This window comes from Ceratotherium simum, chromosome 9, assembly GCF_057802395.1.
Source record: "Ceratotherium simum simum isolate JZ-2026a chromosome 9, ASM5780239v1, whole genome shotgun sequence".
NCBI classification, from domain to species: Eukaryota; Metazoa; Chordata; class Mammalia; order Perissodactyla; family Rhinocerotidae; genus Ceratotherium; species Ceratotherium simum.
In genome coordinates this window covers 3,210,227-3,233,725 of record NC_141908.1, presented here as the reverse complement: position 1 = coordinate 3,233,725, position 23,499 = coordinate 3,210,227, and the positions used below count along the sequence as shown (strand labels likewise).

The 23,499-nt window shown below is 62.3% G+C and overlaps 3 protein-coding genes across 4 annotated transcripts in view; 2 read left to right on the top strand and 1 right to left on the bottom strand.

The window, feature by feature from the left end:
• MYO7B (myosin VIIB) overlaps positions 1–9,484 on the top strand; it is a 94,291-nt gene extending 84,807 nt beyond the window's left edge. Inside the window, exons 36-49 of the mRNA XM_087434972.1 lie at positions 649–830; positions 1,761–1,891; positions 2,227–2,384; positions 2,940–3,093; positions 3,609–3,764; positions 4,698–4,803; positions 5,646–5,759; positions 6,059–6,146; positions 6,780–6,886; positions 7,402–7,587; positions 7,914–8,030; positions 8,241–8,324; positions 8,527–8,646; positions 9,092–9,484. Of these exons, the coding sequence (XP_087291098.1) occupies positions 649–830; positions 1,761–1,891; positions 2,227–2,384; positions 2,940–3,093; positions 3,609–3,764; positions 4,698–4,803; positions 5,646–5,759; positions 6,059–6,146; positions 6,780–6,886; positions 7,402–7,587; positions 7,914–8,030; positions 8,241–8,324; positions 8,527–8,646; positions 9,092–9,193 (1,805 nt within the window). The 3' untranslated portion in view covers positions 9,194–9,484. The remainder of the gene's footprint in view (positions 1–648; positions 831–1,760; positions 1,892–2,226; positions 2,385–2,939; positions 3,094–3,608; positions 3,765–4,697; positions 4,804–5,645; positions 5,760–6,058; positions 6,147–6,779; positions 6,887–7,401; positions 7,588–7,913; positions 8,031–8,240; positions 8,325–8,526; positions 8,647–9,091) is intronic.
• A 675-nt stretch (positions 9,485–10,159) lies between these two features.
• LIMS2 (LIM zinc finger domain containing 2) overlaps positions 10,160–23,499 on the bottom strand; it is a 35,630-nt gene continuing 22,290 nt past the window's right edge. For both annotated transcript variants that reach the window (XM_014782516.2, XM_004423933.3), the window contains exons 5-10: positions 14,526–14,675; positions 13,697–13,847; positions 12,705–12,797; positions 12,099–12,147; positions 11,851–11,926; positions 10,160–11,174 (exon numbers count right to left, since the gene is read on the bottom strand). In XM_014782516.2, the coding sequence (XP_014638002.1) occupies positions 11,027–11,174; positions 11,851–11,926; positions 12,099–12,147; positions 12,705–12,797; positions 13,697–13,847; positions 14,526–14,675 (667 nt within the window). In that variant the 3' untranslated portion in view covers positions 10,160–11,026. The remainder of the gene's footprint in view (positions 11,175–11,850; positions 11,927–12,098; positions 12,148–12,704; positions 12,798–13,696; positions 13,848–14,525; positions 14,676–23,499) is intronic.
• Positions 20,530–21,564, top strand: GPR17 (G protein-coupled receptor 17). The gene has a single exon (XM_004423934.3). The coding sequence runs from the start codon at positions 20,545–20,547 to the stop codon at positions 21,562–21,564; it is 1,020 nt and encodes a 339-aa protein (XP_004423991.2). The 5' UTR covers positions 20,530–20,544.

Genomic DNA, 23,499 nt, shown 5'->3' with positions numbered 1-23,499 from the left:
AGGGTCACACTGCTCAGTGGGGTGGGGGATTGGTGCCCTAGCAGTCTCGTCCTCAGCCCCAGCTTCCCTGCAGGCCTGAGCTCCCGCAAGAGCTGAGCATTCGTGGGAAATTAGGTGGGGCGTTCATGCTTCAGAAGGGAGTAGGCAGGCTCAGTGCATGGGGTCCTACAGCGGTCAGAAACCTCAGCCCTGAAACATTATTCCCGTTGTCCGTTCCATCCCCACGGCTGCCACAGGAGGGAGGGATTATGACCTCCATTTTACAAACGAGGAACCGGCTCAGAGGTCCCACAGTGCTCAGGCAGGTGCGGTGATGCCAGCCTGGCTCTTCTCCTGCCCTCCTGCCCCGGCCTCTTGCCTCGTAGGCCACAGCTCCTGGTCAGGCCTCTGAGCAGGCCTCCTGAGGCTGGGGCCATGGTCAGAGCTCCCCAGCCCGCCCCCCGTCCCTGGGCTCTGTGCCTGTCCAGGCCCTCTGAGGGCTGAGCTCTGGCTTCCCACCACCATTCCTTTTCAGAGTGGCCTTGGGTCCACTGCTCAGTTTCCTCAGTTTCCTCATCTGTCAAAATGCCAGCACAGCCTCTGGCCTCTGCAGAGCCCTTGACAAATGGCGGCTTTTCTGCCCCTTGTGTGTGTGACCTGGAATTGCAGATGACGCCACCCTCCTGCCCTTCAAGAAGGGGGACTTGCTGATCCTGACAAAGAAGCAGCAGCTGTTGGCCTCTGAGAACTGGAGCCTGGGCCAGAACGACAGGACGGGCAAGACAGGGCTGGTGCCCACGGCCTGCCTCTACACCATCCCGACAGTCACCAAGCCCTCAGCACAGCTGCTGGTAACTCATGAGCTCACCCGTCCTCAGCCTGGGCACCCGAGCGCGCGTGAGGAGGTGGCCCAGGAGGCCTGGCCTGGGGTCCCACCTCACAGAGGGCCTCACAGAGGCGCCAGGTCAGCTCTGCCAGCCCTGTCATCCCTCTGGGGTGACTGTGAAGCTGGCACAGTGTTTCTAAATGCCTGGCACAGCGTTTGGCACTCAATAGGTGCTCAATAAATGGGCGTCCCTTCCGTCTCTCCCACTACAGTGTGTCCTGGGAACAATCCCAGCCTTGTCTCGGCCTCATTTAACCCTGACCCAAGGGGCCCATGTCTCCCTACCCCTGAGAACCACCCCACCCCACCCCCAAGAGCAGCCACATGGGGAGACAGGACAGACAGGCATTCTAGCATGCACACATTGAGTGCCAACTGTGTGCCTGTGCCTGCAGTAGAGGATTGAACACAATTGTGGCTCTGCCCTCAAGGGACATTTGGGCAAATGACCAATTGATGGCAAGTGTGCAAAGTGCCACTGAGAAGAAGCACTGGGTGTTATGTGAGGGTGGGGGCTCACCACCGAGCTCCGGGGAAGGCATCCTTAAGAGTGACATTGATGCTGAGGCCTGAAGCGGGGGGCGGCACAGGGGAGGAAAAGGGGGTGCCAGGCAGGCAGGGCCATGGTGAGGGATGCCCCTAAAAAGAGGTTCCCTGTGGAAGGGAAGCCTGGTGGGTCTCAGAAACCCTCCAAAGGGAAAAGAAACAGGCTCAGAGAGGTTGAGTCACCAGTCCTGGGTCACACAGCAGGTGATACTGGAGGGGTAGGCCCAGGCCTGTTCAGCCCTGTGGTCCAGTCCCTCCCAAGTCACTAAGGCAGCCAGGCCAAGAGGATCCCAAGGGAAGGGCCTGTGGATAGTGGCTCCTGGACACCCACAAGCCTGTGCCCCCACAGAGCTTGCTGGCCATGTCACCAGAAAAGCGGAAGCTGGCAGCCCAGGAGGGGCGGCCCCCAGAGCTGCCACCTGAGGAGGAGCCCAAGGAGAAGCCGCACACCCTGGAGGAATTCTCCTACGAGTTTTTCAGGTACTCACCCCACCCCACCTGGCCCCAACCAGCCCCTCTGTGTTCCTGAGGGCTGGGGAGGCCACAGAGGCAGGGGCAGTGCCTGCCTGGCCTCCCCGGCAGGGAGGGGACCCTCTGACCCTCCCATGGCCACCTCAGGAGGTTGGGGGCGGGGAGTGACACGTTTCTTGGCTGAGTGCTGTGAGCACAGGGGCTACCCCACGGGGCCCCACACTGCAGCCCAGCTCTCTCTCCCCACTGTGTGCACACCGTAGGCTGGCGGGGAGGAGATAGAGGAAAAGCACTGGCAGGGGAGGCGCACGGCAGGCCCTCATGCTGGCCTCCATCCTTGACAGGGCCCCGGAGAAGGAGACCGTCAGTAGAGCCATGTTCCCTCTGGCCCGGACCCGGGGCCACCTGTGGGCCCACTCTCCTGAGCCGCTGCGGCAGCCTCTGCTCAAGCGCGTCCATGCCAACGCTGAGCTGCGGGACCTCGCCTGCCAGACCTTCATTGATATCCTGCCCCAGCCAGCCTGCCCCAGTGCCACACCAACCCCAGGGGCACGGCCCCACAGCCGCCCTGCAAGAGGCCAGGCCTCACAGAGCAGGGCAGAGGCAACATGCAGCTCATGGGGCCGGTCGGGAGTTAGTGTGGGGCCCGGGTCAGGGGGTCAGTGTGGGGCTGGAATCAGGGGTCAGTGTAGGGGTGGGGTCAGGGGTCAGTGTGGGGCTGGAGTCAGGGGTCAGTGTGGGGCCTGGGTCAGGGGTCAGTGTGGGGCCTGGGTCAGGAATCAGTGTGGGGCTGGAATCAGGGGTCAGTGTAGGGGTGGGGTCAGTGTGGGGCTGGAGTCAGAGGTCAGTGTAGGGGTGAGATCAGGGATCAGTGTGTGGCTGATCAGGGGTGGAGTCAGGGGTCAGTGAGGAGGTGGGGTCAGGGGTCAGTGTGGGCCAGTCTGGAGTCAGTTTTGGGGCTGGGTCAGGGGTCAGTGTGGGGCCTGGGTCAGGGGATCAGGCTCAGGGTCAATGGTGACAGGCGGGCACGCCAGCACATTCTCCTTAACAGCAGCACCCATCCTCAGGTACATGGGTGACTACCCCTCCCGGCAGGCCTGGACCTCCCTGGAGCTCAGCGACCAGATCTTCTCATTGGCCCTGCAGGACACGGCCCTGCAGGATGAGGTCTACTGCCAGATCCTGAAGCAGCTGACACACAATACCCAGAGGTCTGCTGGGGCGGGGTGGGGTGCAGGCCACCAGGCTCCGTGCCCAGGCCCCCTCAGTCCTCGCCCCAGCCCCCAGAGGCTGTGCCCACTGTCCAGAGGGGGAGGCAGTGGCTCGTGGAGGCTCACAGCCTGCCCGGGAGCAGGGAGGGCTGGAGCCTGGTCTGTCCTGCTGACTGCCTGAGGGTGGTCAGAGCAGAGAGGGAACAGACCTGCCCTGGGCCCTGCCACCTACTCCTGCCCTCTCTCCTTTGTGAGCCAGGCAGGCCATGGCCTCTCTACACCTCAGGGCCCTCCCCCACAAAATGGGCGCATAGCATCCCTGCCCGTCTCATGGGTGTGAAAATCTCTGTGGCATTGGGGAGCTGGGCAGCGGGCCAGCTGCATCCTCTCCCCGGCCAGGCCCCACAGACTCCCACAGCCTCAGGCAGGCCTCACATCCACCTCTCCGCAGTGCCTGGCTGGCCCAGGGCCCCCGGGAGGGCCCTTCCTGGGCTGACGGGCAGTGCCACCCCCAGGTACAGCGAGGAGCGGGGCTGGCAGCTGCTGTGGCTCTGCACAGGCCTCTTCCCGCCTGGCAAGGCCCTGCTGCCCCACGCCCAGAAGTTCATAGACACTCGGAGGAGGAAGCTGCTGGCCCCTGACTGCAGCCGCCGCATCCAGAGGGTGCTGAGGTGAGCATCACGTGCCAGCCCCACGCCCCTGGAGCATTGGCCGGGCCAGTGTGCAGGGGTGCTGAGGGGACCAGCCGGCCCTCCAGGAGCTTGTGGTCCAGTGGGGACACTGGCCAGCGGGGACCAGGCTTTGGTCCTCTTCAGAAACTGCTGTCACTTTGGGGAGGCAGGACCAGCCCCCAGCCACTGGGGAGAAAGGCAGAGGGTGAGGCCCAGGAGGGTCACAAGGAGGCCTGGGGGGTCAGTAGAAGCTTCTGGCAGGCTCAGTGGTAGCCATGTGCTCCTCTGCCCCCACGGCTGCCTGTCTGGGGTACAGAGGGAACTGCCTGGAGGCCAGAGGATGACATCAATGCCCTAAGCCACCCTTCTCCTGCCAAGCCCAGCCCAGAGTGGCCAAGGTCAGAGGCCCATGCCTGTCCATCCGTGTGCAGTCTCCCTGCCCCCGCCCTCCCACAGCCAGGCAGCTCTTCCTTAGCTCGGTCTGGGTTCTCCTCCACGCCGCCTGCCCCTCTGGCTTGGCCTCCTGTGGCTGTGGGGTAGAGTGCCTTGGCCGTGTGGGCGGCCATGACAGTGAGTGGCGGCACTGGTCATGGAGGGGGAGATGGGTGCCCTCAGGGAGGCCTGCTGTGTGAAAACGAGAACACGACCCACCCTGCCAGCTGGCACCCTACCCCAGAGGCCCTGGCCAGCTCGGGTCCCCTCCCCATGTGTGTCCCCAGCCTGCTCCTCAGAATCCTGGGTCACCTGGGGGATGAGTCCAGGCTGGCCTCTGCCTCCTCCTCTGGGCCATGTGCTGAGCACCCCAGGAAGGGGCAGCCCCCTGGGAACCGCGCCCTGGGCAGTGGTCTCTAGGGTTGTTCTGGAGGCTGGCGGCTGGGCTGGGCTCGGGTGGCAGGCTGGCAGGGTGGCACATGCAGCACTGTCCTGCTCTAGGACGGGGCCCCGGAAGCAGCCCCCACACCAGAGGGAGGTGGAGGCCGTGGAGCAGAACATCTTCCCCATCCGCCACGAGATCCACTTCCCCAACGACACTATTGAGGTGAGCCCCTGCCCCGAGGGACTCGGGCTCCCAGTCCAGAGCAAAGTCCTTCTGCACCTGGGTTACCTGAGGAGAGTGAAAAGAAGCGGACTGACAAGGCTGTTTTCAGAGTTAGAGCAGATCGTCTCACCTTCCCTGCTCCTACCCCCGCCCCATCTGCCCTGAGAAACCTGCCCACGCCCTCCTTGGTGCCCCACAAACAGGACTGAGTGCCATGCGCCCCCAGGTGCTGCCAGCCGGCGCAGGGGCGGGCCGGCCCGGGAAGTTCAGGTAGTGCAGTGGGTGGTTGGGACTGTCCCAAGGTGTGGAGGGCATTCTAGGCTGAGGCATGGGAGCAAGGAGGCCAGAAGGGTGGGCAGCAGGGTGGAGTCCCAGGGCGTGGGGGCCTGAGAGCAGCGCTGCCTGTGGACAGAGCCCATGCTGTCTGCTGGTGGGAGGTGGGAGACCACCAGGACGGGCTATGAGGCAGAGGCCCTGGGCCAAGTGGCAGCAGTGGAGCGCAAGGCCGAGGAGGCCGAGGGGACAGTGTGCCTTCACAGCCCTCCCCAACGGCACTGTGGCCTCTACCGTCCTGGAGACGGTCAAGTCCCATAACGGAAAGTTCCCACAGCCTGGCTGCAGGGCTCGCAGAGCAGGTTCAAAAGGCCGGGCCTCTTGGGCCCGAGACAGTGATCGCTGTGACAAAACAACACAAACATCTGGCCGGTTTTCTAGCAGGGAAGGCTTGCCCTTCCCAGGACATCCAGCCCCAGTCTTACGAAGGAGCAGTGGGGTCAGGCGATGAGGGGGTCACGCAGGCTGAGCCGCATCCTGAGACATTCACATGCCGCCTCTCTGCCCAGGTGCTGGAGGTGGGCTCCAACATGCGCGTGCGAGAAGTATGCGAGGGCATCGCCGCCACCCTGCAGCTGGCCTCCTGGGAAGGCTGCAGCCTCTTCATCAAGATCGCAGACAAGGTGCGGCTGGCCCGCAGGCCAGGGGCCAGGAGGGAAAGGGGCAGGGGCTGCCGTGTGTGGCAGTCTCCCACCTGTGCTGGGCTGGGCCCCTCACTGCAGGACGAAGGTGGGTGGGGTCATGGAGCCCACAAGCAGCCCAATTCACGGACAGGCCCCCGGGGAAGCGAGGCCTGCCCTAGGCCGGCACCCAGCCTCCAGGCCACAGGTGGGCTGGCTGGACCCAGGCCCTCTAGGAGGGCACTCCCCCGGAAGCCCCTCCACCTGAACGCCCTCTGTGCCTTCCTCCCTACCCACCCTAGGTCATCAGCCAGAAGGAGGGAGACTTCTTCTTCGACTCCTTGCGGCAGGTATCTGACTGGGTGAGGAAGAACAAGCCCCAGAAAGAAGGTGAGGGGGTCTGTGTGGAGCAGGGCGGGCAGGGAAGGGGGATGGGGTTGGGATGGACGGGGCAGAGGCACAGACTGTCTGCCTCCCTGGGCCAGGGTCGGAAGGCTTCCTGGTACCTCCTGCATGGCCCATGCCCGTTCATTCATTGATTCATTCATTCCCTTTTATGTTCCCTGGGTCATGGGTACGGCCAGGCCTGGGGCCAGGCAGTGAGAGACTTGCCATGGGAGCTCTCCCAGCTGGGGCAGGGCCAGGGCATGGGGACAGACCTAGGACAGACGGCTGGACTGCAGGGTGATGAAGGATGCACGGGACCTGACCCCCACAGGGAGGTCCAGCGACATTCCTGGAGAAGGTGACCTCCGCACTAGTCTTGAAAGATGAGGGAGAGTTGGGGGTCCGGGAGAAGGAAGGCGTGGAGGTTTTCCAGCAGGGGAGGCAGCAGGAGCAAACACAGCCGCCATATGAGGGGCATCCAGGAGCATGTGCAGCGGGCAGGGTGCAGGGACGGGGGCGGCAGCGCCCAGGGCCACGGGAGGGGTTGGAGCCAGCAGCAGAGCCCATGGGGCCAGGGGAGTCCTGGAGGGAGCAGGGCCCAGGGCAGGCTTGGTGCTCACTGCCGGCCCTGCCCAGGGGGCCCCGTGACCCTCCCCTACTGGGTGTACTTCATGCGGAAACTGTGGCTCAACGTGGCCCCGGGGAAGGACGTGAACGCAGACACCGTACTCCATTACCACCAGGTACTGGGCAGGCTCCCTCCTCGGGGGCTTTGGGTCCACCCTCACTCCATCCCACACCTGCCCTGAGAGGTGGAGGAGGCAGCAGGCCAGCGGCTGCCTTGCCCCAGGGCCACCGCACGCCAGGGGCTCCTGGAGGCCCTTCAGGCCCCATGTGGCGGGCCGGCCGAGCCCCTGAGGGTTCTGGAGCCAGGAGCAGAGGGACAGCAGTGTTTGGGGACAGCGAAGGTAGCAGCACCTGCAGCACGACTGCCAGAGGAGGGGAGGGGCAGAAGGTCCCACGTCCCCTGGAGCGCTGGCCCTGAAGAGCTGACCTCAGAGGGAAGAGCAGCCACGACCCCCATGAGACGCCAGGGGCCAGCCCCGACTGGATGGTCCTTCCCCTGCCAGAAACCCTACCCGGAGGGCCCTAGCTTTTTGCTGGCTCAGTCTCCTGGATGGGGGTGGGCTGTCACCCCTGCCACCTGAGCACAAAGGTGGGGGGCAGCAGCCTGAGGCCCAGCGTGTCCATCACCCAGGAGCTGCCCAAGTACCTGCGTGGGTTCCACAAGTGTTCACGGGAAGACGCCATCCACCTGGCAGGCCTCATCTACAAGGCCCAGTTTGACAGTGACCGGGCCCAGCTAGCTGGTATCCCCAAGATCCTGAGGGAACTCGTGCCCGAGAACCTCACACGCCTGATGTCCTCGGAGGAATGGAAAAAGGTCCTTGACAGGGGCTGGGAAGGGGACCTGCCATACCAGGGACCCGGCATGGGGCTGGGTGCCAGGACCTGCCTGGGCAGGATGAGCACGTTCCTGGGCTGGAAGGTGGTCTGGGCCTGCGGACACCATGCCTGCATGCCGTCCACAGCACTCGGGAGACGCGCTCTCCTCCCCAGGGGCTGGAGGACACGCTTGGCTCTAAGCGCCCCCCAGGGTAGCCTCTGGCAGGCAGGCGCTGCCCTGGAGCCAGGCCTTGGGGCCCCATCTGGAGGGCCTGGTTGGGCAGAGTGGGACCCACAGGCCCTCACCAGCCCTCACCTCCCCAGAGCATCCTTCTGGCCTGTGACAAGCACAGGGACAAGACGGTGGAGGAGGCCAAAGTGGCCTTCCTGAAGTGGATCTGCCGGTGGCCCACCTTTGGGTCTGCCTTCTTTGAGGTGAAGGTAGGCCTCACCCCCCCAGCCGTCCTCACCAAGCAGGCCCCAGCAGCTCTGGCCCAGCAGCCTGAGCTTCTCCTCAAACACACATCTTGAGGTGGGACCAGCCACCAGCTTTCGGAGGAGCATGCGTGCACGTGTGTGCGTGCGTGTGCCTCGGGGTGGTGGTCGCTTGGCCTCCTGGGCTGGGCTGTGACCACTGTGACCCTTCCCCAGCAAACCTCAGAGCCCTCCTACCCGGACATCATCCTCATCGCCATCAACCGGCACGGGGTTCTGCTCATCCACCCCAAGACCAAGGTAGCAGCAGGGCCCCGGCAGGGCTAGGGAGGCCACCAGGGTCCCAGGACCCCTGTGCGGGTGGGGCTGCGGTCACCTGCCCTCCTGTACCCCCACATGGCCCCATGGGCTCTGGAGGACCCCAGAGCAGCAGCTCAGACTCAGGGCCCCGGGGCCCCAGGGCTTCAGCCGGCTCCCACCCACCCTGCCACCCCGCCCCCAGGAGCTGCTCACCACCTACCCCTTCACCAAGATCGCCAGCTGGAGCAGCGGCAGCACCTACTTCCACATGGTGCTAGGGAGCCTGGGCCGGGGCAGCCGCCTGCTGTGTGAGACCTCTCTGGTGAGCGCCAGGCCTGGGGGCCTCCTGGGGGCCCCGAGTCCCTTCTCCTCGCCAGACACACAGACGGAGAGGCACTGGGGACTGGGTTTCCCCCACCCTGACCCTCGCCTGCCCCCAGGCAAGGTGCTCACTATGAGGGCCCAGCCACCTGTGCCTGGGGTGGGCCAGGCCGGGCTGGACCAGCAGAGGCCTGGAAGGAGGCACAGCGAGGGAAGGGCTGGGCGTGTTACCCAAGGAGCGTGGCAGCAAGGCCTGCTTGTGGGGCCTGTGGTCCTGGGCACTCTGAGGAGCGAGGGGGACTCTGTTCCCAGCAGCAGGAGCCCTACTTCCCTCCCCACCTCCCTGCCCCATGTGTCGCAGAGGCAGAAGCTGGGCACTGCCAGGCCCTGGTCGAAGCGCCCCAGCTGTGCCCTGCATCCTCTGACCCCCCCCTTCCCCTGTCCAGGGTTACAAGATGGACGACCTGCTGACCTCGTATGTGCAGCAGCTGCTGAGCACCATGAACAAGCAGCGGGGCTCCCGGGCCCCAGCCCTGGCCGATCTGTAGCAGCGGGGGCTTGCCTGCCACTCAGTCACCCTCCCAGTCTGGGGTCCTGGGGCACTTCCCTGATGCCCTTCTCTCAGCCCAGGGCCTGCCTCCTGCAGGCAGTCTTTCATTCTGCCCTCTCCCCAAAACACCCCCACACCCCTCTGCAGCCCAAGTGGGCCCCCTCCCCTAGGTGCTGACCATGGGGGCCAAAGGAGGGAGCCCAGGGGGAGGCCGGGACTGTCAGGCCTCCAGGCCGATGGGTGGATGGCTGAGATGACCCACCTCCCCAAAAATGTTCAATAAAAATTCACGGAGCAGCAGGGCGTGTGTCAGTGAGAGAAGGTGGGGGGGAGGGGGTCGGTCAGGTGGGCAGGAGGCCCAGGAGGCACTGGCCAGCAAAGGGTCTCTTCCAGAAGAAGCAAAAAGCATTGTGACTTCTCCAGGGATACGGGATGACAACTCTGTGCTCAGGGAATGACTTCACTGGTTTCTCCCTCCCTCTCTCCTTCCCTTCCTGTTTCTCCCCTGGGGAGATTCTTCCTAAGAGGCCCCTGTGCAAGCCTCTTCTCCTTCCCCCACAGGGCACTGGGACACATGCGCTGCTGCCAGTGGGCCTGGTGGAGGTGCAGGCCACTAGCTTCCTGCTAAGGCTGGCCTCCGCCCAGGTAGGGGGCAGAGCTGGAGGCAGGGCCTTGAAAGCCTGGGTTCACTTCCGAAGTGCTAGAAAGCCCTGTCGGAGCCTGCCCCCACCCCACCCACCAGGCTGGCCTTCATGGACTGAGGGCTTCTGGCTGGCCTTGTCTCCAAGCCCGGATGGCAGCCTGGCCCTGGGAACAAGGGCTGGGTCCCACCTGAACAACGCTCACCTGTCCTATCTGACACCTGCTCTCTCGGTGTTCAACAACCCTGCAGCAGTGCGTCCACAGGGGCTGCTGCCCCACCACCTCACGCCCGATGCCACAAACCACGCGGGCCGTGTGATGTGTAAATAAGCCTTCATTGGTTGTGCAAGTGTGAGTCCCAACACCAGGTCCCTGGAGGGTAGGAATGAGCCACCCACCTGACCCCACCACCTCCGGGCCCCCGGCCACACCCAGAGAGTCAGCGTGTGCCCTGGCGGGGTGGAGCTGGAGGGGCCATGGGGAACCACAGCGGCCCGGGTTGGGGCTGGACTGGCCAAGGCCGGATTCAGGAAGGAGGCCTCCTGAGTGATGGTGGTGGGGCCTGGTGATGCGTGGGGTGCGGCTGGCAGGGCTTGCTGGCCCAGTTTGGGCACAGGGATCCTATTTGGCTGAGTGAGTGTGTGGCTGAGGGATGCAAGGGTGGTTCCCCAGAGGCTCCCATTCTCGTGGCCCTGGTCCGAGGGCCATCTGTGCACAGTGGGGCCACTTTGGGGTGGAGGCTGGCCAAGCTCCCACAGGAGACAGTGAACTGCCAGGCCTCCTGCAGGGATGGGACAGGTCAGGACAGGCTGGAGCCAGGTGACTCCAGGCCCTGATCCGCTCCTGTCCCTGGAGGACCTCAGGCTGAACCTTGTGGGCACAGGCCTGTCACAGGCTGACTACCTCCAGGACCCCTGCCTCTGCCCCTGGCCTGGAAAGAAGGAAGGGGAGGAGCCCATGGGAGGGAGAGAAGAGACAGGTGGGGAAGAGGCAGAGATGAGGGAATAGAGGGGAAAGGAGGGACTGCTGAGCAGAGAGAGAAGTGGGGAGAACAGAGGGAGGGCAGGAGATGGGGAGAGGTGACAGACAGAGGAGATGAGATGAGGAGCCGAGGCAGTAAACAGAAGGGGGCACCAGGAGCAGGAAGACAAGCAGGGAGGGAGAGGCAGGAGGGCAGGCAGGGGGCCTCTCAGGCAGAGTTGAGGCCCACAGCCTTGGGGTGGGCCTTGCGGGCGGCCAGCTCCGACAGCTTCTTCAGCCGCTTCTTCAGCTCCAGCGGGAACTTCTCGTAGCATCTCTTACACACGGGCTTCATGTCGAACTCCACAAACTTGTTCCTGGGGAGGAAGTCCCACAGTCAGGAGAGCCCCATGGCCCACCAGCCCCAAGCCAGGCCTCCTCTGACCCGTCGAGGCCGAGGAGTGGGCTTCCCTGGCTCCTAGCCCACAGCCTCCCCCACCAGCCTGCTTCTGGCCCGCAGGCCAGGCCCCAGGTGAGCTTCTGGCCAGAGGTCACAGTGAACGAGAGAGGGGCCTGCAGGTCTCCCTCCGCTCCTAGAGGCTTCTCTCCAATTCTGACACTCCATGGCTCCCTGCTGTCCTCAGAAACCTGGGCTCCACTGCACCTCACAGCTCCAGCCATCCTGCACCCCTCTCAGCCTCCTGGATGAGCCTGTGGTCTGACGCCTTTGCCTCTGAACATGCTATTCCCTGGGCTGGAATGCCCTTCCCTCCCCAGAGCCCATGGTCTTTGCGGTGTGTTGGAGGCTTGTGTCACTGTGCCCTGGGGGTCCCTGGACCTGCCACCATGGGGCTAGGCTACGCCTTGCTCCCACCGCATCCCCAGGGCCTGACCACAGTGAGCATTCAGGGAAGGCCTAATGAAAGGAAGAGCCCACGGAAAGCCCACTCAAATCCGAGCCATGAAGAGGGAGGGGAAGGGAGGGAGGGAGACACCGTGCAGTCCCTCTCTGCCCACCAGCCCCCTGGGGCCCCTGGAGGCTGGCTGACTTACTTCAGGGTGAGCTTGCCGCCGCAGGCGGAACAGGAGAAGCAGTTCACACACCAGGCCTTGTTGAGGGCTGACACCACTGTGAGGGGCGGATGCGGATGGTGCTCAGCAGCCCCTTCCCAGGCCGGCCGCAGGCCCAGCTGTGCAAAGTGAGGGCCAGCTGGGCCCGCAGCTGCAGGACCCAGGGCCCAGAGGGAGAGCGGGGGCCCGGGGCCGAGGAGGGGGGCTGCACAGGGACAGAGGAGCCTTACCGTCGCCCTCAATCACACGGCTGCAGTTGTAGCAGACATCCCCAAAGAGCTGTGGACAGAGAGGGTATCAGCCAGGCAGATGTGCCCCAGCCCAGGGCAGGATGTGAGGGCACCCTGGGCCCATCAGAATCTCCCCTCTGGGAAGGGCCACAGTGGAGGCATTACTCCCCAAAAAGCCCCTTTGCTCCTGCTGGTGTCCTGAGAGGTGTGGGCCAGGGTGGTCACCCCTGTCTTCTGCGCCAGAGCAGCTGGGCGGCTTTGCCAGACGTAGCAGGAGGGGGACGAAGAATGTCACACTGTGACATTGTCATCTCGTTCGGTCCCCACAACAGGCTTGGGCCATAGGGGCACATTTCTCAAATGAGGACAGAGGCCGAGAGGGCTGCTGAGCTGGGAGCTGGGCCGGAGCACATAGGCCTGGCTCAGCACCCACCACGCTCCTGAGGGGGCTGCCCTGCATGCTCTCCTGCTCCAACGCCTGCAGCCTTCCCGCCCACCTCCCTGCAGGCTCCCCACCACCCCTCAGCCCCCAACAGGCGCAGGCAGCTCCCCTCCAGACCTGTGACTTTGCAGGTCCTGCCAGCGCGCCCTCGGGCCCCGCCCTACCTGGTTGTAGTGGGTCTCGCAGTAAGCCAGGCCCTTCTTCTCATAGTGCCGGTGACCCAGGAATGGCTTCTCACACTTGGCACAGACAAAGTGCTAGGAGGGGAGGGGTCCAGTCAGGTCTGGAGCAAGACCGGGACAGGACGCAGAGGCCAGGGGTGGAGTGCCTCCTATGCCCACAGGTGCGCAGTGGGGCTGACACCTCCACAGACTGTCCTTGCATCAGCAGACCCCATTCCTTCCTTAACGCACAGTGACACTGGCGTCACCATCCTCTCTGGGCCTGCTTCCCACCTGGGCAACCTCAGCCCAAGTTGTCAGGGGAGGAGCCTGTGCCATGGCGGGCCCTCCCAGGTGGGGCCAATGTTATTAGCGTGGTGCTTCTTGGAAGGCTGCACATGTCTGCCTCCCGTGGGCATCCCCTACAAGCCCTCATGTCTCTGAGCAGCATCTTCTTGTTCGGCAAGGATTCGGCGTGTGGGGGTCCACCCTCCCACAGCGGGACCTTCTCAAAGAGACCACCCAAGGCAGAGATTCTGGGACACAGAGCTGGTCAGGTCACTGGGGATCGAAAACCTCCCTTGGAAGTAGTGTCCATAAGACCATAAGAGCCCACAGTGCAGGGGTGAGTGTTCCAGGTGACCCAGGTGGGCACACTTGAGGAGCTCACCACCAGGTGTGCCCAGCTTCCATGTCTACACGGGCTGTACACACACCCAGTTCTGTCAACTGCAATCCCACAGGGCTCCCTGGGCACATGGTCCCCAAGGTCTTCTTATCACTTTGGAATCCTCTAGAAGGCCAGGATGAGGAGGAAGGAAGGGAAGCATGGCTGCCCAACCATGGTCTGTGTGCTCAGGTCTCCTGGCCAGGGGTGAGGAGGCGCAGCACCCAAGAGGAAGGTGCCTGCTGGGAGCCAGCTCCACGGCCTGGGAGTGGGAGTGGGGAGGGGCTGCAGGAGGACCCCACCTCCCATCTAGGCTGGCCTCACTCACCTCCACATGCCACTGCTTGCCCAGCGCGTTGACCACACGGCCCTCGATGGGCCGGCGGCAGGCCCCACAGATGGGGACGCCCATCTTGTCATGGCAGGGCAGGCAGTAGAGCTCACCCTTCAGCTCGCGGGCCTCAGCAGTCAGCTCCTTCCTGGAAGACAGCACAGAGCCCCCAGGTGGCCTCCCTGCCCTTCTCTGGGGGCCCACGCTGGCAGGGGTCACACCAGCCCCTCTAGCCCCAGGGGTGCAGCTTCCTGAGAGGCCCCGTTCTGTCCCAGCAGAGCGCCCAGGGCAGGCGGCTCTTTGATCTCTGATTGTTTTGGAGGCTTCCTGTGCCCCAGACAGGCCCCGGGCACAGGAATCCCACACGGCCCTTGCAGAAGGCGGCCTGTGTTCGGCACCGTCAGGCCCTCTGAGAAGCAGATCTGTTCTCCAGGCTCCTCCATACCAGACTGGGGGTCTGGGGCAGGCACAAGGGGATGGCTCTGTAGCCTCTCTCTCCTCTCTTCTCCCCTCTCCAACACCAGCACCAACCCCTCCTCCTCAGCCTCGCCCTCCGAGCCTTCGATTCCTTCCTCTCAGCTTCATCCGGGGCCCAGCGCTCCCTCACCCCCTCAGTCTGAAGCCAGGCCCCAGGCAAGTCCTCCCTGAACATAAGCCTGAGAGAGGAGTCTCCTGCAGCGGTGCCTTCCTGGCCCCATTCCACCTCCGCCCTGCACCCCACTCTTTGGATGGGTCCATCTCTCCTGCTCCATCACTCCCCTGGTGGGGGTCCCACCTCCACTGGCTCTCCACCGGCCCTGGTCACAGGGACTGGCCATGCACGTACCCACAGTGGGTGCAGCTGAAGTGGTCCGCGTGGTACGCATCATTCCTGAACATGAGGGGCTGCTCGTCGATGACCAGGTGGCACCGCTGACAGATGTACTTGCCTAGGCCCTTGGCCTTCTCACGGTTGTGGCAGGGCCGGCACAGGTGCCTGCGGGAAGTGAGGTAGGGGGTTAAGGGCAGGCTGCCCACGCCCCCTCTTCCTCCTCAGACAGCCCCACTACCTCCCGGGAGAAGAGATCCCTGACCCCCCTGCAGCTTTAGCAAATGCCCGTGGGCCTCCAGGGGTCAGGCCAGGAAAGCAAGCTGACCAATCCTGTGGCAGGAAGGCCACAGACACGTCCTCCAAAAAGGAGTCTGCACAGGAAAAAGACGAAAAGGAAATACATCAGAATGTTGGTGTTTGCCATCTTTGGATAGCAGGGAAAACGTGATAATTTTTTCTTTATACTTTTTCTGGGCCTAGGACATCGTGTGGAATAGACATTGTTTTATTGACATTTGCTGAAAAATTAGTTTTATTTTTCAAATGTCTTTTAACACCCATGAGTAACTGTACAGTGACTATCTGTCTCCACACCCCGCCATGCCCAGCAGAGTGGCCAAGGAGTGCCAGGTCCACTGGGCCCACACCCGCTTCCTTTGGGGTCTGCCAGACAAAGGGGGACCTGAGCATCTACAGGCTCTTTCTGTTTGCAGAGACAAGCACGGCTGTGCCAGATGGGGGCCCCCAAACCCAGGAACTGTCATCACAGACTCTTTTTTGTAAAGACCTCAGAGTAATTTCTGGTGCTTCTCCCCGCCTTGGGCAACAGCTGTGGTCTCTACTGAGAGAGAAATCGACATGGTTTCCGTGTCCTTGGGCCTCAAAGGTGGCAGGAATTTAGATTCAGGGTCCCCAAGCAAAGAGGCACAAAGGCCCCAATCCATTGCTCCCCATCCCCCACCTGCCCCCCCCCAATCCGTAAGTGTTCCCGAGGCATCCGGCCCTCCTTTCCTCCCTCCCTTTCCAGGCCCCCAGTCCACAGGAAGCCTGTGAGGGGGAAGTCCGCCCCTCACCAGCCTCCACGACCTGATACCAGCACTGGCCCCTTTTATAGGCAGGTCAAGGGTCTACTTAAGAGATTAACTCTCAGACTCAGGATCCCCTATCCAGATGTAGTGGGCAATCCTAGATGCCAGGGCAGCCAACTCAGTGTCCATGCCCTTAACCACGGTGCCTGCCACCTCATTTGGGTCTGGACTCCATGCTGCCTGACGCTGCTTGCCCCGTGTGTGTCTTGTCTCCCCAGCAGGTGTGAAGGGCAGGGGGCCCAAGCTGAGCTGCTGACTGGCTCCCAGCCATCCTTCACCGGATGCCCCACACAGGGCAGCGGCTCCCAGCCCGGGACGCTGGGCTCCTCTACCTGCCCCTGGGCCACAGACATGGTCTGTGGCTGCAGTCTTCATCTCCGTGACTAAGGCTTTACCCCCTTCAGTCCCCAGATCCCTGAAGCCCGATGGGCTTTCCCCAATCCACTCTGACCCAGACACTCTGTGCCCCCAGTGCCCAGCCCAGGCCACCTGCCACAGCAGGCCTAGGGCTGACCCTCTCCCCCTGGTGGCTAGCCCTCTCCACACCACATCTGCCACCTGCTTGTGTCTGTCACAGACACAGCATTTATTCCTCATAACCCCACTCCCACACTTGATAACTCCTCTTAGCATTAGGACAACATTCAACCCATATGGAATAATTTTTGTTTCAAAGCTACAGAAATTAGCACAACTCCCCCAAATTCTGTTCTAATGGTCAATGCCCTTAAAGACACTGTCAGCAATCGCCCCAACAACAGAAATGCCCTGCTCAGGGCAGCCAGTCAGACACCCTCATTTCAAACCAGTGTGAGCCAGTTCTTCCAGGGAGCACCTCACAGGGCCTGGCAGGGAGGGGGCCACACCCTGGCTCCCAGGCCAGACAGAATTGAGGAGCCTGGCTCTCTTGAAGGAACCCCAGATATGAAACATCTTTTCGACAGGCCTGATGCCAGCACCAGATCTAAAGGCAACCTGCAGAATTTTTTTCCAGGTAGAATGAAGATGGAACCTAAGAATTCTAGCATCAAGGTGCAACAGGAAAATAGAACAAAACACCCACACACAAAGCGTAGTTTTGGGGTGGCATGTGCTTGGGTTCAAATCCCGGCTCTGCCACTTCCTGGTGGTTTGTCGCTGGCAAGTTATTCACCTCCCGAACCTCAGTTTGCTTATCTGTAAAATGGGCAAAACAGAAACCCCAACTGCACAGGGTGGTGTGAAAAAACAAATTTCAGATGGTACATGTGGTAGTTACTTCCCAATAATAGCTACATATATTTTTAATAATGTAGCTTTAACTAAAAAATTCAAGTCTTTTGAAATTAGGAATGGTGAATTGGTTCCCTGTGCTACTGGATGTGTCATTTTTTGAAAGACAGAAACAAGCTTTGCCTGAGTAGACTCAGAAGCAGCCAACACTCCCAGCCTCGAGCCACCCCCAGATGGAGTCTTAGGGGCTAGTGGGCAGTGGGCAGCAGTGGCCCTCTTCACGGCCTCCGGTCCAGAGGAGGAGCCTGCACACGCGAGGGCCAGGCCTCGCAGGCTGAGCTGCGTCCCCACAGGCTCAGACAGCACCCCATTATGAGGAGCCCGCAGCTGTGTCCCGCTCAGGATAAAGGCCATGATTTATTCCGCACGCCCAAACGGAGCCTCATTATTCGGGGCAGGACACAAGGACCCTACAGCAAGTGTCCTGAAAGAATCCTCTCTCATTCGACCAAACAAGACTCCTCAGCCTCCCACCCTCCCATTCACAAGACCCCCTCCACTGTCGGCCACACAGGCTTGGGAGCCCGGGCACGTTGCCGTGGCAGCCAGCCCCTCCCTGCCCCCCCATTGGTAGGAAATTATCCTGTTCTGAAACGTCCTGTTGTGTCTGTCAGTCCCAGCCAGTCCCCCACCCAGCCCACACCCACTCCACAGCTTCGAGACAGTCACACACTTAGCCTCTGTGACACTCGGTGGCCAAGCTGGAGTCAGTGGGGGGGGATTGGGGGCGCGCATAGGCTGGACACACTGGAATATTCACAGCCCAGTGGCTGCAGAGGCAGCCGTGGGAGTGGCCCACCACACAAGGGACCCTCGGGAATGAAGCGGCCTTTCAGGGCCAGAGGGGCTGCAGCCTCCCCTCCTCTCTTTAAATAGCCACCTTCCACCAGAGCTGCACGGAGCCCACCGCCAGCGCCGCCACCCACTGGCCACAGCCCACCTGCTGCCCTCCAGCCCTCCTGCCCCTTCTGCCTGGACCTGCTGTGAGAGGTAAGGGCTGGCGCCGGGAGGGGCAGGCAGGGAGCTCAGGGACCAAGCAGGGACAAATTCAGAGCAGGACAGGGACGAGGGTGTCCCTGTCCCTGAGACACCTCTGTGATAATGGCACAACCTATTTCCCAGAGGCTGCCCCGGTCTGAATCATAGTGGCCCCACAGGCGGTGTCCCCATCCCACTGTCAGCTTACAGGCGGTGAGCGCCTTGCCTGAGCCCCCTGGCTGCAGTGAGAGTCAGCCGGAATCGGCACCCACGCTCTCACCACTGGCCCCGGGGCACAGGGAGGAGCCAGACCAAGGAGCAGGAGGAAGAGGTGCCAGGCCACGGCCACCTGCCCACCATAGCACTGTGCCAAGGGCCTCCTCCTACGGCCCCCCTTGCCCCCTGACGCTCACCTGACCCACAGCCGTGGCCCCCACACTGCCCAGGCCACACTGCATGCACCCCCAGCCACCCTGCCCTGAGCAGACCAGGCCTTCGAGGAGCCAGGGAGTGCAGGCCAGGCTCACACTTCTAGGGAACACATGGAGAGCGAAGCAGGGCCCACTTCCAACCACACTGCAGAAACCAGTATCACAACTCCTAACATAGGGGAGGGGTAGAGAAACCTCAACAAACCAGAAACAAGCCGGAAAGCCTTTTATAGTCAAGTCTCCATCCCAGAGAAAGCACGACACATGCAGCGTTCAGCGGGGTGCGAGGCCAGGGCACTGGGCAGGAGGCAGACAGCCAGGGGTGGGCACGCCCACCCTAGGCAGCCACGAAGGGTCCCATGCTGGGTTTAATGCTCTGCTGTCATCAGCTTGAAATTCGTACTTTTTGAACGAGGGCTCCGCATTTTCATTGTGTGCCGGGCCCCGCAAATTTTGTCACTGGCCCTGGCGCCAGGCCCCGAGGAGGAGGTGCTGAGCCTGGGAGACAACTCCGGGGCGAGCTCTGAGGCCCAGCCACACTCCCAGCTCTGGCAGCTGGGACCTCTCAGCCCCCAGAAGACGGCAGTGTCCTGGGAGGTGCAGGGTGTCCCTGATCTGACTTTCGGCTCCAGGGCCATTGCCCCTGGCCACATGACCTTGAGCAAGTTAGCTGGTTCCGAGCTTCAATTTCCTAATCCGTAAAATGGGGCTACTGATGCCTGCCTCTCAGAAGCAGTGTGAGTGCACGGCAGGCAGAGCAGGTAGTCGGTACTGTGAGCACCCTCACGGAGGGGCCGGGTGCCGATGGCCCTGCCCTGTGGGGCACAGTCCAGGCCTGAGGGGCAGCCCAGAATGAGGGTACCCAGCTCAGCCCCTCTACAGCCCCTCCCACCCCTGGTTCTAACATGACCCCTCACTCACTTGGCCCCATCCCTCCCCCAGCCTCCAGGCCTCCCCCTCAGCTCACACCACATGGAAGCAGCAGGAAAGCAATGTCTGTACGAGACTTTCAGGCTTCCTGGGGAGAGAATTTGGGCAGGGGAACTTCCCAAGATCCCTCCGGTAATTAAAATATGATGGGATTAGGCACCCCTTACTTGAGGATGTCAACTGGCCTAATGTCCAAGCTGGGCCCCCACAGGGGTGGGTAAACCAGGAGAGCGAGGCCAGGCGGACAGGCAGCCTCCCCAGACCCAGGCCTCTCTGGGACTGCAGATCTAGGCTGGAAAACCCTGGCTGGTCTCTCTACCTCTGGGGAAAATGGCTCTTCCCCCACTGGAAAAGAATCTGCCTCCTGGTAGTGAAATACCCGCTGCTGGCCTGAGGCCCAGGAGCACGGCTTCCTAGATTACAGGTCTCCACCTGTTAGAATGTCCAAACAGACAGCTTGAGAGACCCTGGGATACGGGCCTGGACAGCCCTCAGGTGCCAGTGGACAGGGCAGGCCCCCGACCTCCCAGGACGGCCTTGCTGCGCTCCTGGTGGGGCCCTCCTGTGCGGCAGGTATGGAGAGCTGTGCCAGGGGCCCGCAGGAGAGAAGCAGGAAGCAGGGACACACTGCAGGCATGGGAAGTGCCACGGAGCCAGGCAGGAGGGTCAGGGAGGGTCCCAGGACTCGGGGTGAGCAGGGTTCACCTGGCAAGGCTGAAGTCAAAGAGAAGCTGGCCGGGCTCCGTGCACGGTCTCAGGAACAGGTGACCCACCCACCCATCGGGAGTGGGGCTCAGGGGCCCCACATGCCAGCCCCTGCCACTCAGAGAGCACAGTTGGGAGCAGGACGAAGAATGTGGGGCCCCTCTCTCCATCTTCCTGCCCCCGGAGCCTCAGACAGACGGGGTTCACTCCCTGATCCCCATGGTGCTGACTCTGTCCTCCAGGTCTGAGAGAGGGGACTTCTGGGACACCCAGTACTGGGCCCAGGCTCTCACTTGCTCAGAGGGACACAGCTTCACAGGGGGAAGCCGACCCCAGCAGCAGCCTTGGAGATCTCCAGGCCCTGGCTTTGTTTTTGCTTTTTGCTGAAGTTCAGAAAGCCTGTGACACTTGTCTACCCCCAGATGGACATAGGAGGTGCCCTCAGTAGTCCCCAAGGCAATGCTGAGCTTGGAACAGCGCCATTCCTGGGGTTAGGGTTGGCAGGTACTGAAGTCTTCTGAGGGCTCCTGGACCTCCGCAGAGGGTGACACTTCACCCGTCCCAGGCTCTCTGGGACCTGTCTGCTTGTTCCCTCCAGGCTCGTCCCCGGGCTCTGCCTCCAGCCGAAGCATGAATCGCCTCGAGCTGGCCTCCCCAGGTCTGATCACCAATTCCTCCCTGGCCACCACAGAGCAATGTGGCCAGGAGACGCCGCTGGAGAACGTCCTGTTTGCCTCCTTCTACCTCCTGGATTTCATCCTGGCTTTTGTGGGCAATGCCCTGGCCCTGTGGCTTTTCACGCGGGACCACAAGTCGGGCACCCCCGCCAACGTGTTCCTGATGCACCTGGCCGTGGCCGACCTGTCCTGTGTGCTGGTCCTGCCCACCCGCCTCGTCTACCACTTCTCCGGGAACCACTGGCCATTTGGGGAAATCCCGTGCCGACTCACGGGCTTCCTCTTCTACCTCAACATGTATGCCAGCATCTACTTCCTCACCTGCATCAGTGCTGACCGCTTCCTGGCCATCGTGCACCCCATCAAGTCCCTCAAGCTCCGAAGACCCCTCTACGCCCACCTGGCCTGCGCCTTCCTCTGGGTAGTGGTGGCCGTGGCCATGGCCCCGCTGCTGGTGAGCCCACAGACCGTGCAGACCAACCACACTGTCGTCTGCCTGCAGCTGTACCGGGAGAAGGCCTCCCACCACGCCCTCGTGTCCCTGGCCGTGGCCTTCACCTTCCCGTTTGTCACCACGGTCACCTGCTACCTGCTGATCATCCGCAGCCTGCGGCAGGGCCCGCGCGTGGAGAAGCGCCTCAAGAACAAGGCGGTGCGCATGATCGCCATGGTGCTCGCCATCTTCCTGGTGTGCTTTGTGCCCTACCACGTCCACCGCTCCCTCTACCTGCTGCTCTACCGCGGCAGTGGCACCTCGTGCGCCGCCCAGCGCGTGCTGGCCCTGGGGAACCGCATCACCTCCGGCCTCACCAGCCTCAACGGGGCGCTCGACCCGGTCATGTACTTCTTCGTGGCCGAGAAGTTCCGCGACGCCCTGTGCAACCTGCTCTGTGGCAGGAGGCTCTTGGGCCCACCCCCCAGCACTGACGGGAAGACCAACGAGAGCTCGCTGAGCGCCAGGTCAGAGCTGTGAGCGCCTGCCTGCCAGCCGCAGACTGTCTCAGGAGGACCACCCCTGGGGGTCCTCAGGCTTCTCCCAGACTCACAAGGAGAAGTTCACTTCTCCCCAGCCGCCCCCGAGATGAGGAACTGAAATCTCAGCAGGTCACCACCCCTCCTCCAAGGTCCAAACTCGTCATCCAGCACTGCATTCTGACTTATCTGATACGCAAATCCCTAAAAAGGGAGAACTAACAACAGGGCCCACTCGGCCGCCCCCTCGGCAGAGACTGCACCAGCCCTGCTCACTACGGCTCTAGATCCTCGGTGCCTTCACCCCATGGTGAGCAGGAACGATTCCTGAACGCGAGTGCCTCTCTTTCCCAAGCGCTGCCTGCTAGGCCCCCAGCCTCCTTCCCGCTACAGAAACCCACAGCGGCGAAGCTCTGCAGAAAGAGCCCCAAAAGGCAACTGCAAATGATCCCCGAGAAGACAGGTCTCAGTGGAGGGGTAGGGCGGGCTGTCTAAACATCTTTGAAACGTAAGGTGTTCTGAGTTCCCTTTGCGGCACCTTTGCCAGATGACCCCTAAGTTCAGGGGACACGAACTATAAATTATAGCTGAACACTGTAAGTACATTTCATGCTGGCCACCAGCTGACACCAGCACACATGGCCTGTGGAGACATCAGTTCTTGACCACTCCTGCTATAAACCCACACGCAGACCTGCACGAGGCCTGACAATCCCCAGAGCTTCTCGGCAGCTGCCCGGTCCCTCCCGAGTCCTGGTAGAGCACACAGAAAGGGTGGACAGTCACGGGGAGCCGAGCTTTGTCACTGCCTGAGGTCGCCTCAGGCGGGTAGCCGGGGCCTGCCACGTGAACCTGTTTCCCACTAACCTAGACCCAGCAGGGGCGTCCTTAGCCCCACTCCCTCCAAAGAGGCCTCTACCAGCCTCGGCGGCCAACCTTTGAGCTGCTTCACTTCATAGCCCTAACAGGTCCTTTTTGTACTTGGTTACACTGATCATAAACATAACTGTGCATTAAGACTCCAAAGGTTGTGTTTGGCTAACACAACGCCCCTCCCAGAACTTCTCTTCCCTTTGACCCAAGAATGACAAAGTGGAGGTGAAGGCGGCAGAGGCAGGGGCAGCACAGGCGCTCGACTGTGGCTCTCACAGCCCCACGGCCCGCCTGCTCCACACAGACTCTAAGTCCTGCATCAGGGCTTCCGAGTGCGGCCTGGGCTGGGGAGGGTCTGAGCGAGGGCCCTGCCCCCTTTCATGACAGCAGTATGTCACTCTTGTATCCCGTCTTACTTCCCTGAGCACTTCCAGCCTCCTCCGGATTTTCCCACAAAGCAGTTGGGCAGAGGCCACCAGCTGAGCTGTGGTTCAGGAAGAGGACAGGACTCCCTCAGGCCAGCCAGCAGGTGACCCCGCTGGTAAGCACGGCCCCTGCTGCACTGTGTGCCACCCACAGACTCTGATTCAGACCAGCAACACTCGGGCTCCTGCTGAGTGCCCTGCAGACACCAAGGCGGACATGAGGCAACATGCATCTCTCACGGGGCCGACAAATGGACGCGATCACTACAGCAGGAAGGAGCAAGGCTGTGAGGACAGAATGACAGCACGGCAACAGGGCCCAGACAGGAGAGGGTGTGGGAGTCAGCTGGCCTGCTAGGGTGTTGATCAGGAGGTAGGCGGTGCTCTTTCCTGAGACTCGGGGGTCAGCGGAAGAGGACTCAGAGTTGGTGGGGACCCGCTGCATTTGGGATGCCCAGTGGACACCAATTGGAGACAGCATGTGGGCAGTTGAGTCAGATAGGGCTCTGGGACTTTGGGCAGACATGAGGGCCAAGCGCAGAGCCCCAGACGAGCCCAACATGGAGAGGTGAGTGGAGGAAAGTGAGCCAGAAGAGGACAAAGACAGGCGCAGCCAGGAGGCAGGAGGCAACCACAGG